Genomic DNA, 14,409 nt, shown 5'->3' on the forward strand with positions numbered 1-14,409 from the left:
CAGTGGAGACAGTAACAGATGAAGATACAAAATTAAACCTAATGAAAATTTACCATAATGATCCCATTTCTGGTGGACACTGCGGAATGAAAAGACTACGCAAAACTACGAACAAAGTTTTATTGGAAATATATGACTCGTGATATATCGAAATATATCAAAAGTTGTAAGGATTTTCTTTTAAACAAGATTAAACCTAAAACAAAAGAAAAACTTGTTTTAACACCAACTCCTTGTAAACCATTCGATATACTAGTAATTGACACAATAGGACCCCTACCTGAGTCCAAATACAGTAACAAGTTCGCACTTACCATGATTTGCGACATGACTAAATACCTGGTAACAGCCACTGTGTCAGACAAATCGGCAAAAACAATTGCTTCAGCAATTTTTGAAGGATTCATTTTAACATACGGCACAATGAATGCCATATACTCAGATTTAGGTACAGAATTTAAAAATGAATTATTCGAAGAATTAACTAAACTTTTACATATTAAACATAATTTTTCAACTGCATACCATCACGAAACTGTTGGCACAATTGAACGTAATCATAGAGTTTTTAATGAATACTTATGTGCATATTTAAAAGATACTTTTTCTGATTGGGATGTTTATTTAAAATACTTTACTTTCCTACACAATACTACGAGTAGCACAGTTTTCGACAATCAGTTTTCTCCTTTCGAGTTAGTTTTTGGGAAAAAGGCAACTTTGCCGAATGAATTAAGTAAAGAAAAAATTGACCCGATCTATAATGTCGAAAGCTATGCCAAAAAAGTTAAGTATAGAATGCTGAAAACGCACAAAATGGCACAAAACCTAATTAATAAAAATAAATTACAAAGCAGGGCAAAGTATTTTTCCATATTAGATCTTTTTTCGGGATTTCATCAAATCCCCTTGCATCCTGACTCACGTGACATTACGTATTTTAGCACTGACCGAGGTGCATTTAGATGGAAAGTGCTTCCATTCGTTTTAAATATAGCACCAAATTCATTCTCACGAATGATGACAATAGCTTTTTCGGGTATACCACCCAATGTCGGATTTTTATACGTCGACGATATTATCGTCATAGGTTGTAGTGAACACACTATATTAAAAATCTTTCAAAAGTTTTAAATACTTGTAGGTCGTTCAATCTCAAGCTTAACCCAAATAAATGCAACTTTTTACGGCCAGAAGTTGCATTTTTAGGTCACAAATGTTCAGCCAAAGGTTTGTTGCCAGACGACTCCAAAATAAACGCAGTTAGGTAGGTTGAACTGGCCGGTCCATGAGGACCTCACATAGACTGATTGAGTCCGTAGTGTTACCAGAAATTTGTTTTAACGACCAAACTGAAAAACCCTATCAAAAACCAGGACGTATGTTATAAAATAACTTCGTCCTCTTGGGAAATACTAGAAGCTTCCTAGGACTTAAGCCACTTGCTGCTTCCATATCTGACAGCTGTATCACTCCTAATAGCTGGAGTCTTAGCCTGGCAAGTGCAGGGCACGAGCACAGAACGTGCTCGATCGCTTCCTCCTCCAACCCGCACTTCCTACATCTGCTATCACTGACCAAGCCTAATTTAAAGGCATGTGACGCCAGAAGGCAGTGTCCAGTCAGAATACCCGTCATGAGTCTACAGTCCTCTCTTTTTAATGGTAGGAGCAACTGTGTTAGTCTAAGGTTGTAAGACCTACACATAATCTTCGACACTTACAGCACCGCGCTTGAACCCACGCCTTTCCCGCTTGGTCGATCATGTGCACCTCTCGCCTTCGCTTAATCTTGCCCAATCTAAATGGGACATCTACGGAGCAATCTTCAAGGGATGCGCCCTTTTTAGCTAGTTCGTCCGCTTTTTCATTCCCATCTACTCCCATATGCCCTGGGACCCAATATAGATGTATGCTTCTCCCTGTCCCGATTCTCTCCAGAGACTGCTTACACTCTAACACGCATTTAGATGCTGTGCTATGCGAGATTATTGCCTTAATTGCTGCTTGACTGTCAATTTAAAAGTTAACACGGTTGCAGCTTAAGCTATTCTCTTCCAGGGCTTCTACTGCTTTGGTTACTGCTAATATTTCCGCTTGGAAAACGCTACAGTAATCCGGCAGCCTGTATGATCTGCTTATTTCCGGATCAGCGCAGTATACCGCAGACCCTACTCCTTCCACTACTTTGGAACTATCGGTGTACACATGTATCGCCCCGTCCGCCATTAACGCACCCTTGCGCCAACCGCCCACCTCTATTGTGGCGTTAAGATCTCCCTCGAAGCGCAGATAGGGAATCATATAGTCTGTTCGTCTTGTGATTGATGACGCTATACTACTATGGCCATATGGTCGGCGCTCAAGCTGCCCCGAAGCACCGAGCCTGGTTGCGGTCGTTAACACTTTGTTCTTTCCTACCAGGTCTTCAGGTGGGATGCGCAGAATGGTATACAGTGCAGCCGTCGGGGTTGTTTTCAGGGCTCCCGTAATGCTAAGCATAGTTAAAAAGTATACAAAACCGACTGATAAGGACGCGGTACGACGATTCGTCGCGTTTGGAAACTATTACAGACGGTTTATACCTAATTTTGCGTCACTGGCAGCGCCTCTAAATCGATTAAGCAGGAAAAGAGTTGAATTTGTATGGGATGTAGAGTGCGAAAGAGCATTTTTATCTTTGAAAGTAGCATTACTTTCACCAAAATTACTTAAATATCGAGATTTTACTAAACAATTTATTATTACCGTTGATGCTTCCACAACTGGATGTGGCGCTATTTCGCTTCTAAAGCATTTAATAAAGCGGAGCAGAAAAAACCAATAATAGAATTAGAGCTTTTAAGTATTTACTTTGCAATCAAGCAATTTCGACCATACGTTTATGGCACCCATTTCATTGTAAAATCCGATCCTAGACCTCTAGTATACCTTTTCAATATGAAAGACCCATCTTCAAAACTTTCGAGAATTAGGTTAGAATTAGCAGAATATAACTTTACTATAGTTTACATAAAGGGTAAATCAAACGTTGGTGCTGATGCACTATCGCGAATTACAATAGATGAGATTAAGGAATCGAACAAACAAATTTTAGCAGTGCAGACAAGATCAATGACAAAACGGCAAAACGACAATAACGTTCCTAGGAAAACTGACAAAAACGACAAAAAACAGGTTACTTTACACGTTTACGACAAATTTTCATTTAATTTTTCAAAAAAAGTTCCACGGATAAGATCTGAAATTACGTATGATAAAAATAATAAAACAACAAGTTTAAGAATTTTTGCGCATATTAAACAAAAGAAACTCGAGTTACTTAGTTTTGAGCTTGTTAACGAAATAATGACTTTAGAGAAATTACTTTCGAGGCTTGAATCAGAAGCCGGCAAACGCAAAATTAAGCAGATTGAATGGCCTAAAAACGATATTTTGTTCGAACATAATACTATTACAAATTTCAAAAATTTTGGAAATAAAATTTTAAAATCATTAGAAATTATCTTAACAGATCCAGTGGAGACAGTAACAGATGAAGATACAAAATTAAAGCTAATGAAAATTTACCATAATGGTCCCATTTCTGGTGGACACTGCGGAATGAAAAGACTTAACGCAAAACTACGAACAAAGTTTTATTGGAAATATATGACTCGTGATATATCGAAATATATCAAAAGTTGTAATGATTTTCTTTTAAACAAGGTTAAACCTAAAACAAAAGAAAAACTTGTTTTAACACCAACTCCTTGTAAACCATTCGATATACTAGTAATTGACACAATAGGACCCCTACCTGAGTCCAAATACGGTAACAAGTTCGCACTTACCATGATTTGCGACATGACTAAATACCTGGTAGCAGTCGCTGTGCCAGACAAATCGGCAAAAACAGCACCGCGCAATTTTTGAAGGATTCATTTTAACATACGGCACAATGAATGCCATAAACTCAGATTTAGGTACAGAATTTAAAAATGAATTATTCGAAGAATTAACTAAACTTTTACATATTAAACATAATTTTTCAACTGCATACCATCACGAAACTGTTGGCACAATTGGACGTAATCATAGAGTTTTTAATGAATACTTACGTGCATATTTAAAAGATACTTTTCCTGATTGGGATGTTTATTTAAAATACTTTACTTTCCTACACAATACTACGAGTAGCACAGTTTTCGACGATCAGTTTTCTCCTTTCTAGTTAGTTTTTGGGAAAAAGGCAACTTTGCCGAATGAATTAAGTAAAGAAAAAATTGACCCGATCTATAATGTCGAAAACTATGCCAAAGAAGTTAAGTATAAAATGCAGAAAACGCAAAAAATGGCACAAAACCTAATTAATAAAAATAAATTACAAAGTAAAAATCTGTATGATAAAACGGCACGTCCGTTAGTTGTCAAAATCGGAGATAAAGTACTTTTTACAGAAAGAACTACATCATAAACACGAAAATATTTATCAAGGTCCGTTAATTATAACCAAAATTAACGAACCTAATGTAACTATTTTCGATGAAACTAAAAGCAAAGAAAAAGAAGTACACAAAAATAGACTTATAAAAGTAAAGTAACATTTTATATTACCGTATAAAAACCGTATACAAATAATTATATTTTTAAATTCAATTTTTTTTGTGTAACATTAAAATATTTAGCACACAATACCTAAAACAAGAAGAAATATTGTGCATACGAAAATACAAAAACAAAACATTGCACTAATAAAATTTTAATAGAGTAAAATAGTTACCTTATATTTAAATAAACTAATACCAATGTAATTAATTGAATTAACTAAGCTAACTTACAAAAAAAAAAAAAAAAAATCTTGAAAACAGAGCAATTCGGCTCGGCAGAAAAAGACCGGCCATTATTAAATTTGGAGAAGGAACGCGAACATTGGCAAAAACCTAAAAATTAAAATAAATCGAGTTGTACAAACTAAAGTTAATTAATAAAAGTGTAAAATAATTAAAAACCATTTTACTGTGCGACAACTGAATTAAATAAAGAAGAAACTAAACCATAAAACTGCAACTACTGTGTTTGGTGTCTTGAGTGGAGTAAGTGCGTTGCGCGTGCAAAGCGCACATCAGTTTTGCAGAGGTTCCAAAATGGAACCTCACAGTTTTTGATTGTATTATCTTAAATTTTTTGGTATGGAGCTCCTTAAACAAAAAATATAAAAAATAGGTAAAATCAAATGAAATTGACAGAATTATGGGGAAATTACTTGAAATTGAATTAAAAAATAGCTTTTTCCACACCACCCGGGAGGTCCCCGTTGGGGCGCAACCGAAGTTAGTTTTGGGTGCTCGGTTCCCCAGTAGGCGTATATTACCATATACATATGTATATCGCCCATTTAATTCAATAGTGTCATAATTCAAAAACACGAGCTTTTAGTGAAAAACGAAGAAATGTGCTGAAGGAATTTAGCCTATTTCACGCCACCCGTTAGGTATGCAATTGGCGCTTTACCGAGTTTAATTTTGTATAAATACATATGTTATATGTACATAAGTGTGATATAAAAAAACTTATGTAATGAGAAAGGAGGCAGAGTTTACTAAAAAATTTTAAATGAAAGAAAAAATAAAGTACTTAAAGTGCGAAAAAATTAAGTGAAGTGAATAAACAGTTCCATGTAAAAACGCAATAAGTGCACCTAGACTTTTTTCCGGGTTTTAATGTTATCATTGTGGAAATATGAAGATCCTAATGTTCGGATATTTAATGTTGGGATTCCCATTGAGATCTACATATGTACGTAATTAATTTGAATATATATGACCATATCTACCCTTAAATATCGTCTGTGAACGATATAATACTAAGATATACCAAAGCAGAATAACTTAGAAAGAAAAGAAAAAAAAAAAAACATCGAAATTATTCACGAAAACATATTTACTAAAATAAAATTGATTTCATAACTTTAAGCATCATAAACAAATTAGGGTTATGGGATCTAAGCATCCGATTAATGGGCATATAATCCAACAAAGTTAGCCTAATAATAAATATACTGGGTAATATACTGCCTATGCAATATTTAGACCTAAAATCGAACGTTTCTGGGTCGTTTTTTTCGTTTAATATACATCGTGAAATTTTCCGATGCTATCAAGTTCCATTTAAATAAGATAAATTAAGTTGAAATAAAAAATAATATAATAAAATAAAATAAGAAATATCAAAATAAATTAGCGTAAAAGACAATATACAAATTTTAATGTTATATCTTCGTAGCAAATTTATTTATTTTTTGTTCAGTATAAGGCGTGCTATATCTAAAATGAGCATAAAATCTGGAAATGCAAAAAACATTTTGGGTCAAATTTGCAATTAATTGTTATAAATAAATAAATTAAGTGAGCTTGAACAAAAGATGACTCATTATTTGTCCAGAAAAATGGGCCGGTTAAGTTATTACTTCTCTTTAAAGTTTTTTTGTGCGCTAACAATCATCTTAGAACAATTTTTTAAGGATTTCGGTACAGACCAATATAGGTAAGTGGCAACAATGCGAAACAATATTTTATTTGAACTGAAAATGAGTGAGGCAGTAGTCCTCTCACCTTTTGGCGCGTACGAATATGTACATATGTAGATGAAACATTTGAGCAACGCGACAATGCAGCTTTTGGAATTTCGAATTCAGCGGGGTTTGTGAACATAATGGGTCCTACAGATGGCAATTTAATTTCGATATTTGCACAGATTTTCGAATTTACAAAAAACTTTCTATTAATTATAAACAAATAGAGTAATATTTGTTAACAAAAATAGGCCTATGCACTGCGGCTGATCCATACGAATCGATTCATATAACTTTTACATGATTTTACGTACGCTAACTATGCGAAACAGCCTGTCAATTGATTGTATGGAAATTTTGTTAGCGTATTAATATATAGATAGTAGAGTAATATACGGCCTATGCAATATTTCGACCTAAAATCGAAAACGTTTTTGGGTCGTTTTTTTTCGTTTAATATACAACGTCAAATTTTCCGATTCAATCAAGTTGCATTTAAATAATAATAAACTAAGTTGAAATAAAAGATAATATAATAAAATAAAATAAGAAATATCAAAATAAATTAGCATAAAAGACAATATACAAATTTTATTGTAATATCTTTGTAGCAAATTTATTTATTTTTTGTTCACTATAAGACGTGCTATATCTAAAATGAGCATAAAATCTGGAAATGCAAAAAACATTTGGGTCAAATTTGCAATTAATTGTTATAAATAAATAAATTTAGTGAGTTTGAACAAAAGTGGGTCATTATTTCTGATTTCATTTTTTTTAAAGCACCTAAAATGAAAAACAAAGAATCTGTTAAATAAAGACCTATGCTTTTACGTGTAAGTAAAATTTGTCCAAAAAAATAGGCCGGTTAAGTTATTACTTCTCTTTAAAAGTTTTTTTGTGCGCTAATAATTATTTTAGAACAATTTTTTAAGGATTTTGGTATGTTGGGGATAGGTCCTTGGAGCGTAATTAATAGAACACGTTTTATTATAATTGAGTTTATTGAAAGACTAAAAGAATATTGTGCATAAGAAATACAATACATCAAAGGAGTAATAAGATGTAGAGTTGCATTTAAAGGTACGATCTATTTGTGTTGTAATCCTGAACCGGTTACTTTTCAACACTCTTCCTCAACACGAGTAGGTCGTTTACATATGCTTTGAACTCAAACCTAACAATTTTACAAACTTCTCATGTTTAGTTTTATTTAAATTCTTTGTAAGCACATCAGCAATCATCTCATTAGTGCAAGTATATTTCACTTCGATTAGATTATTATTAATTGCTTCTCTAACGAAATGATATTTAATATCTATGTGCTTGCTTCGTGAGTGATAAACCGGGGTTTTCGCTAATTGCTGTGCACTTAAATTATCGCCGTAAACCACAATTGGATTGCCAGAATCACATACGCCAATATCTTTCATAAGACTTCGTAAATACACTACTTTGCAGCTGATGCCAATGCGATGTACTCTGCCTCTGTGCTGCTGAGGGCTACGCTGTTTTTTCGCTTACTTTCCCACGAGATTGCACTACCACCCATGAAGAATACATACCCCGTGTACGATTTACGGTCGAGAGTATTGCTGCCCCAATCGGCATCTACGAATCCCTCTATAGGTTTGCCAGTACAACGGTATACTAGTTTGTAGTCTTCAGTCATTGCCAGGTATCTTAAAATATGCTTGATACCAGATTCGTGCTCTTTATGCGGATTTTTATTTCGCTGTGCCAGCTTAGAAATTGAATGCAATATATCTGGCCTTGTACAAATAGCGAGAAACATTAATGCACCGATTGCTGATTGGTAACTTGTAACATCTACTTTAGCACACGACTCACTAGTGCATCCTATTTGAAAACCTGCGTCTAACGGTGTCTTCGCTACTCGACAGCTTGTCATACTGTATTTTTCTAAAATCTCTCTCACATACAGTGATTGCCCAACTGAGATGTTTCCCGTCTCGCCTTCTCTAGTGATCTCCATTCCTAAGAAATACGAAATGGGACCTTTAACGACGCACTCAAAACTGCTTGATATCTGTGATTTAATCGCCAAGAGATCATCTTTGTTTTGGGAGCTAATGATCAAGTCATCTAAATATACAGCAATGAGACTTAAATCACCTTGGTTACTCATTCTGTATAAACAGTGCTCTTTCTTACATGCCTCGAACCCAATTCTCTTTAAAACGTCATCCAATTTTTGATTCCACTCTCTTCCGGATTGTTTCAGTCCATATATGGCTTTATTGAGCTTCAGTACTCGATCAGGAAATTGTTTGTCGGTAAAACATTCAGGCTGCTGCATATATACTACGTCAGTAAGCTAGCTGTTAAGGTATGCGTTACAAACATTCATTTGATGAGTGTACATTTTGAGCTCTGCCGCTAATGCCAACACCATACGAATTGTAGCGTAACGTACTACCGGAGAAAATGTCTCAGTGTAATTTACACCGAATTGTTGGCTACAGCCCTTTGCGACTAAACGCGCCTTAAATCGTTCAACGCCACCATTTTTGTCGTTCTTTACGGTGAAAACCCATTTACACCCGATTGCCTTTTCGCCAGTTGGTAAGTCAACTAACTGCCACGTTTGGTTTCGCACCAAAGCATCATATTCGACTTTCATCGCCTTTGCCCACTCTTCCTTAAGCTCGCAGCTTTCAGCTTCTTTCACCGTTTGAGGAATTTCAATTTCGCACGCACTTTGCATCATATTTACCGAATTATATACTTTTCGTGGGCGCCCAGGCTTTCCAGTACGTACAAACTTCGGCCTACCTCGACCAATTTGCGCAGGAGATTCTTCCTCCTTGGTCGGAGTTTCACAAAAACTATCTTGGTAGTCGCTGTCTGAATCAGACGTCTTCACCTCTTCAAATAAATCGTCGCTGTCATTTGCTTCATCTTCACTCAATACTTTAGATGATTTCGCTTTAGTAATGTGTTCACGATTTTCAGTGGATAAGAGGTCAGAAAAATCTACTAATTCATTTTTATTCATCGGTAAAAACTTTACATCGCGTTTCTCTACTATAATGCGCTGCTCTGAATCATATAAGCGATACGCTTTCGACGTTAGTGAATAACCTACCATAACGTACTTCTTTCCTTTAGGCTTGAATTTACTTTTGTTCACTTGATTCAACGCAATTGCTTCTGAGCCGAACACTCTTAAACAATTTACAACTGGCTTTCGCCCAGACCAAGCCTCGTAAAGCGTCATATTATTTAATGCCTTTGTAGGCGATCTGTTTCGCAGAAATACTGCCGTATTTACTGCCTCTGCCCATAAACACTCGTGAAGCCCACTCTGAAGCAACATGGTACGTGCCATCTCAACTATGGTACGGTTGGCCCTCTCAGCGACCCCGTTCTGCTGCGGCGTATACGGCACTGTCAGCTGTCGTTTTATGCCACACTCATTTAAATACTTATCAAACTCTTTATTTACGAACTCACGTCCATTATCGCTTCGAATTACTTTAATTCTTTTTCCAGTCTGGCGCTCTACCAAATTTGCAAACATTTTAAATTTTTCTAAGACTTCTTCTTTAGACTTAAGAAAATAAACAAACATGCGCCTGGATTTATCGTCTATGAAATTTAAGAAATAACGCGCACCACCAAGCGATTTTGTACGAAATGGGCCACACACATCTGTGTGTACTAATTCTGAATTTCTTTTGCTCGGTTTTCCGTACTCTTCGGAAAAGGCTTTACGTTTATTTTGCACCGTGCACATACTTCGCACTCAATGTCTTTAGCGAACGTCACTTTGTCAATTCCGCGCACCATGTCTTTATTTACTAATTCTTGTAAACTACCGTAGTTCAAATGTCCATATCGCTCGTGCCACGAAATTGCTTTTTCATTTGAAGAATAAAAACATTTGTTGCTATTTCTTTTGCTATTGCTTTTGCTACTGCATCGAAATACAAAAAGTTTGTTTACCTTCATGGCGCTCAACACTATTTCATTTTTGCTAATTATTTTTGCGCTATGTTTATCAAACATTACTTGTAGACCATTTTCTACAGCTTTAGCGACGGATATAAAATTACTGCCCATATTTGGCACAAACAAAACATTGTGTAGAATAATATCACTCTCTTGATATCTAATTCGCACTTCACCCACACCTTCTGCGTAAATGAAATTGTCTCCCGCTAGACTAATTTTCTCTTTGTGATGTTTGAGTGAAATAAAAAAATGTTTGTTGCAACACATATGTGCTGTCGCGCCGCTGTCAAGAAGCCAAGTCGAGTTATCAAACGCACTAGCTGCTGCTAACATCGTAAATGAGTGCTCATTTCTCTTCGTTGCTCTCTGATCGTTCTTATTGGATTTCAGGTTGCAGTTTGCAGCGTAATGGCCGCGCTGCCCACACTTATAGCATTTGACATTTTGCATATTTCTATTTCTCTTATTCGTTGAAGTTTCCCCTTTTTCTCCATTCTTTGACCACAAAGCAAAGGCTTGCGATTCCCCTTCGTTTTCAGCTGAACCGCGTTTTGTCTGTTTCTTTCGCTCGAACTCTTCTAGAAGCTTAACCTTCAAATTCGTCAATGTCGGCAACGTGTCTCTTGTCTCCATCGCAACAACAAAATGTTCGTACTGCTTTGGTAGACTTGACAGTAGAATTATTGTAAATAATTCGTCTTTAATTTCAATTCCGACTTCGGTTAATTTTTCTACAACGCAAGTAAAGTCATTTAAATATTTAGACATATTTTCGCTGTCACTTAGCTTCATACCGAGAAGCTTCTTATATAACGACACCTTGTGTACAGGTCCACTTGGTTGATGCAAATTTTCTAGAGCCTTCCACGCTTCAGTTGATGTTTTGCATTGCTTTATGTGGTTGAGTTGCGACGCATTTACACTAAGAGTAATTGTGACTAAAGCCTTCTCATCAAGCGCTTCCCACTCGGATGTATCATTTTCAGGCTTTACAACTTTTTCGCTCACTATGTGCCATAGTCCGGCATGTATTAGGACACTTTTCATTTGTACCCGCCATGAGTCAAAATTCTTTTCATCGAGCTTCTCAATTTGATATAGCGAGTTCATTTCTGCGTATAACTTTCTTTAAAACGCGACACACCCGTTTTAATTTATTTATAAACGTCTTAATTACTTTCGCGGACTGTGTCCTGGGCCCATAACCAATGTTGGGGATAGGTCCTTGGAGCGTAATTAATAGAACACGTTTTATTATAATTGATTTTATTGAAATACTAAAAGAATATTGTGCATAAGAAATACAATACATCAAAGGAGTAATAAGATGTAGAGTTGCATTTAAAGGTACGATCTATTCGTGTTGTAATCCTGAACCGGTTACTTTTCAACATGGTACAAACCAATATAGGTAATTGGAAACAATGGGAAACAATATTTTATTTCAACAGAAAATGAACGAAGCAGTAGTTCTCTCACCCTTTGGCGTGTACAAATATATACATATGTAGAGATGAAACATTTGAGCAACGCAACAATTGAGAATTTGGAGCTATGTACTCAGGGGGGTTTGTGAACATAATGCGTCCTACAGATGGCAATTTCGATAGTTGCACAGATTTTCGAATTTACAAAAAACTTTTTCTATTAATTATAAACAAATAGAGTAATATTTGTTAACAAAAATAGGCCTGTGCACTGCGGCTGATCAATACGAATCGATTCATATAACCTTTATATGATTTTATGTATGCTAAGTATGCGAAACAGCCTGAAATTTTGTTAGCGTATTAATATATAGATAATCAACTTATATCTACATACATACATGCATACGTTTTACTTTACAGGCAGCTGTGCACAATGGGCAAATATTTGTTGTTGGTGGCTGGGATGGAAAATTCCTAGTACCGGTAGAACGTTACAACCCTCAGAAGGATGAGTGGACTCTGGTATGTTGAAATACTTATTGTTTTTAAAAACCTTACCTCAAATTATTATTTTTGAAGATTTCCTCGTTGGGCGTTTACTTTGGAGGGGTGGGTTGTATTTCATTCCAAAATCAATTTTGGGTTATCAGTGGCTGTTCCAATGAAGATAAGACTTCTGTTTCAGTTTACGATGAACAAAATGATAAATGGATCCATAAGGCACCAATACCTTTGGCTGGAAAATACTATTGTTTTACTGTGCCGAATGATTTACTTAACCTTAAAGCGATCGAGAATCAAAGCAGTCTCGGGTAGTATATTTGGCGGTTCTGGAGATGTGCGTTTCAGTTTCAAATTTACTTATTGGATTAAATGATACATTTTTTATATTTAGCTGAACTAAGAGTATTTTAGTTTTGTTATACTAACTACATACATACATTGAAGTATATTAAATTTGTTTAAAAATGCAAGAAAAATAAACAAAATGCACACACTTTTCTCCAACTGTATTAATTTAAGTCTCAGGTGCGCCTAGTCTTTTACACGCTTCCTATAAAATTTTGAACTAATATAACTTGATATATAACTCAGTTGCCTATTTTTATTTCATGCTAGGATATTCTTAACTCCAATTGGACGAGGTCAAATCAAGTCGTTTGCATGATATTCGAGCATGTAACTGTAGGTGCTAGTGGTTGTTGTTGTAACCACAAAGATACTCTCCGAAGGTTTAGTGCAGTGTAACGAAAGTAGGCACTCCTTTCCAGGATGTAAATCGGCCCTTTTCTGTACATGAAAATAGGCTGTTATCTATGAGAAACGGAAGTTTTAAATGCAATCTGCTTATTACTGATAATCAGAGCTGCTCAACCCCTATACACTTCTAGCAGTTATGTGTTTGCTTTACCCTGTAGAATAGACACACATGAAAATTCACACTTTGAATATAAAAAAAAAAAAAAATCATAACACTCCCATATGTCTGCACATATAAATTCGGTTCATATGAAAGTGCCTGAATTTCATATGAAAGTGCAAAGAAAAAGCAATTCCATATGAAGCATGGGGCAACGATACAAGGTGGCAGCATGGGACAGCTGATTATAAACTTTTTTTATTTGATTTGATACATCAACTTCCGGCGCAGTACGATTTTGACATTTGTCCATCGAATTTACAAAAACAAAGTACATGAAATTTTTATTTGTGTTTGTAGGTATGTCACCATGCTGCCACCCTGTATCGTTCCGCCATGATATGAAGCCAAGACACTTCGGTGTGATATTCAAATTTCGCACTAACAAATTGACAATAAAAAACTTTTCAAAATTATTGTAGCACTGCCAAAAATTTAAATTCAAAATATATTCATTAAGGGGACCATCAAAATTCTTTAAACATTTAAAATATTTTTTTTTTTTCAATTTAAAAAAGTTTCAGTGTACATATACATATACAACCCAATTCTGAACAAAAATTCCCTGCGAGTTTTTTCCCTTCTCCCATTCCTAGTATTCTAAATAACAATTCCTTGTGAGTTTTCTGAGGGAGATTTCTCTGCCATTTCTGAGGAGTTTTTTCACTTGTTAAATTAAAGGGAAGGCATCAAAATAGTTAAAGTAAATTGGTTCTTTTAAGAAAGAACACTTATTTGTGCTAAAATATGTACATTCTACCACAATATTCTTTATTTTAATTCGAAAAGTATATCACAAGCAAAGGAAGAGCTCTTGGTATATTTGATACAGCCATCCAGAAATTGCACAAGGATTTTTTAAGAGGCTTAAATAGATTTTGGCATATGACGAAAGTCGAATTCAACTCGACTTGCCGCCAGTAAATTGCTTTGTTGAATGGAAGCAGGAAACTCCAGCGAATTTGTGTTATCCCGCCGTCTTCTTCTTCTTATGCTCCTCTGTTGATGTTGCTGTGGCACCAATTCATT

At 35.3% G+C, this 14,409-nt stretch overlaps 1 protein-coding gene across 7 annotated transcripts in view; it reads left to right on the top strand.

Annotated features, from left to right (window-relative positions):
- The window catches only part of LOC137249079 (kelch-like protein 5), a 72,075-nt gene extending 59,113 nt beyond the window's left edge, over positions 1 to 12,962 (top strand). For all 7 annotated transcript variants that reach the window (XM_067780239.1, XM_067780245.1, XM_067780241.1 and 4 more), the window contains exons 7-8: positions 12,381 to 12,482; positions 12,540 to 12,962. In XM_067780239.1, coding sequence (XP_067636340.1) covers positions 12,381 to 12,482; positions 12,540 to 12,776 — 339 coding nt within the window. In that variant the 3' untranslated portion in view covers positions 12,777 to 12,962. The remainder of the gene's footprint in view (positions 1 to 12,380; positions 12,483 to 12,539) is intronic.
- Positions 12,963 to 14,409: the final 1,447 nt, after the last annotated feature.

Source organism: Eurosta solidaginis, chromosome 4 (assembly GCF_040869045.1).
Source record: "Eurosta solidaginis isolate ZX-2024a chromosome 4, ASM4086904v1, whole genome shotgun sequence".
Lineage (NCBI taxonomy): Eukaryota > Metazoa > Arthropoda > Insecta > Diptera > Tephritidae > Eurosta > Eurosta solidaginis.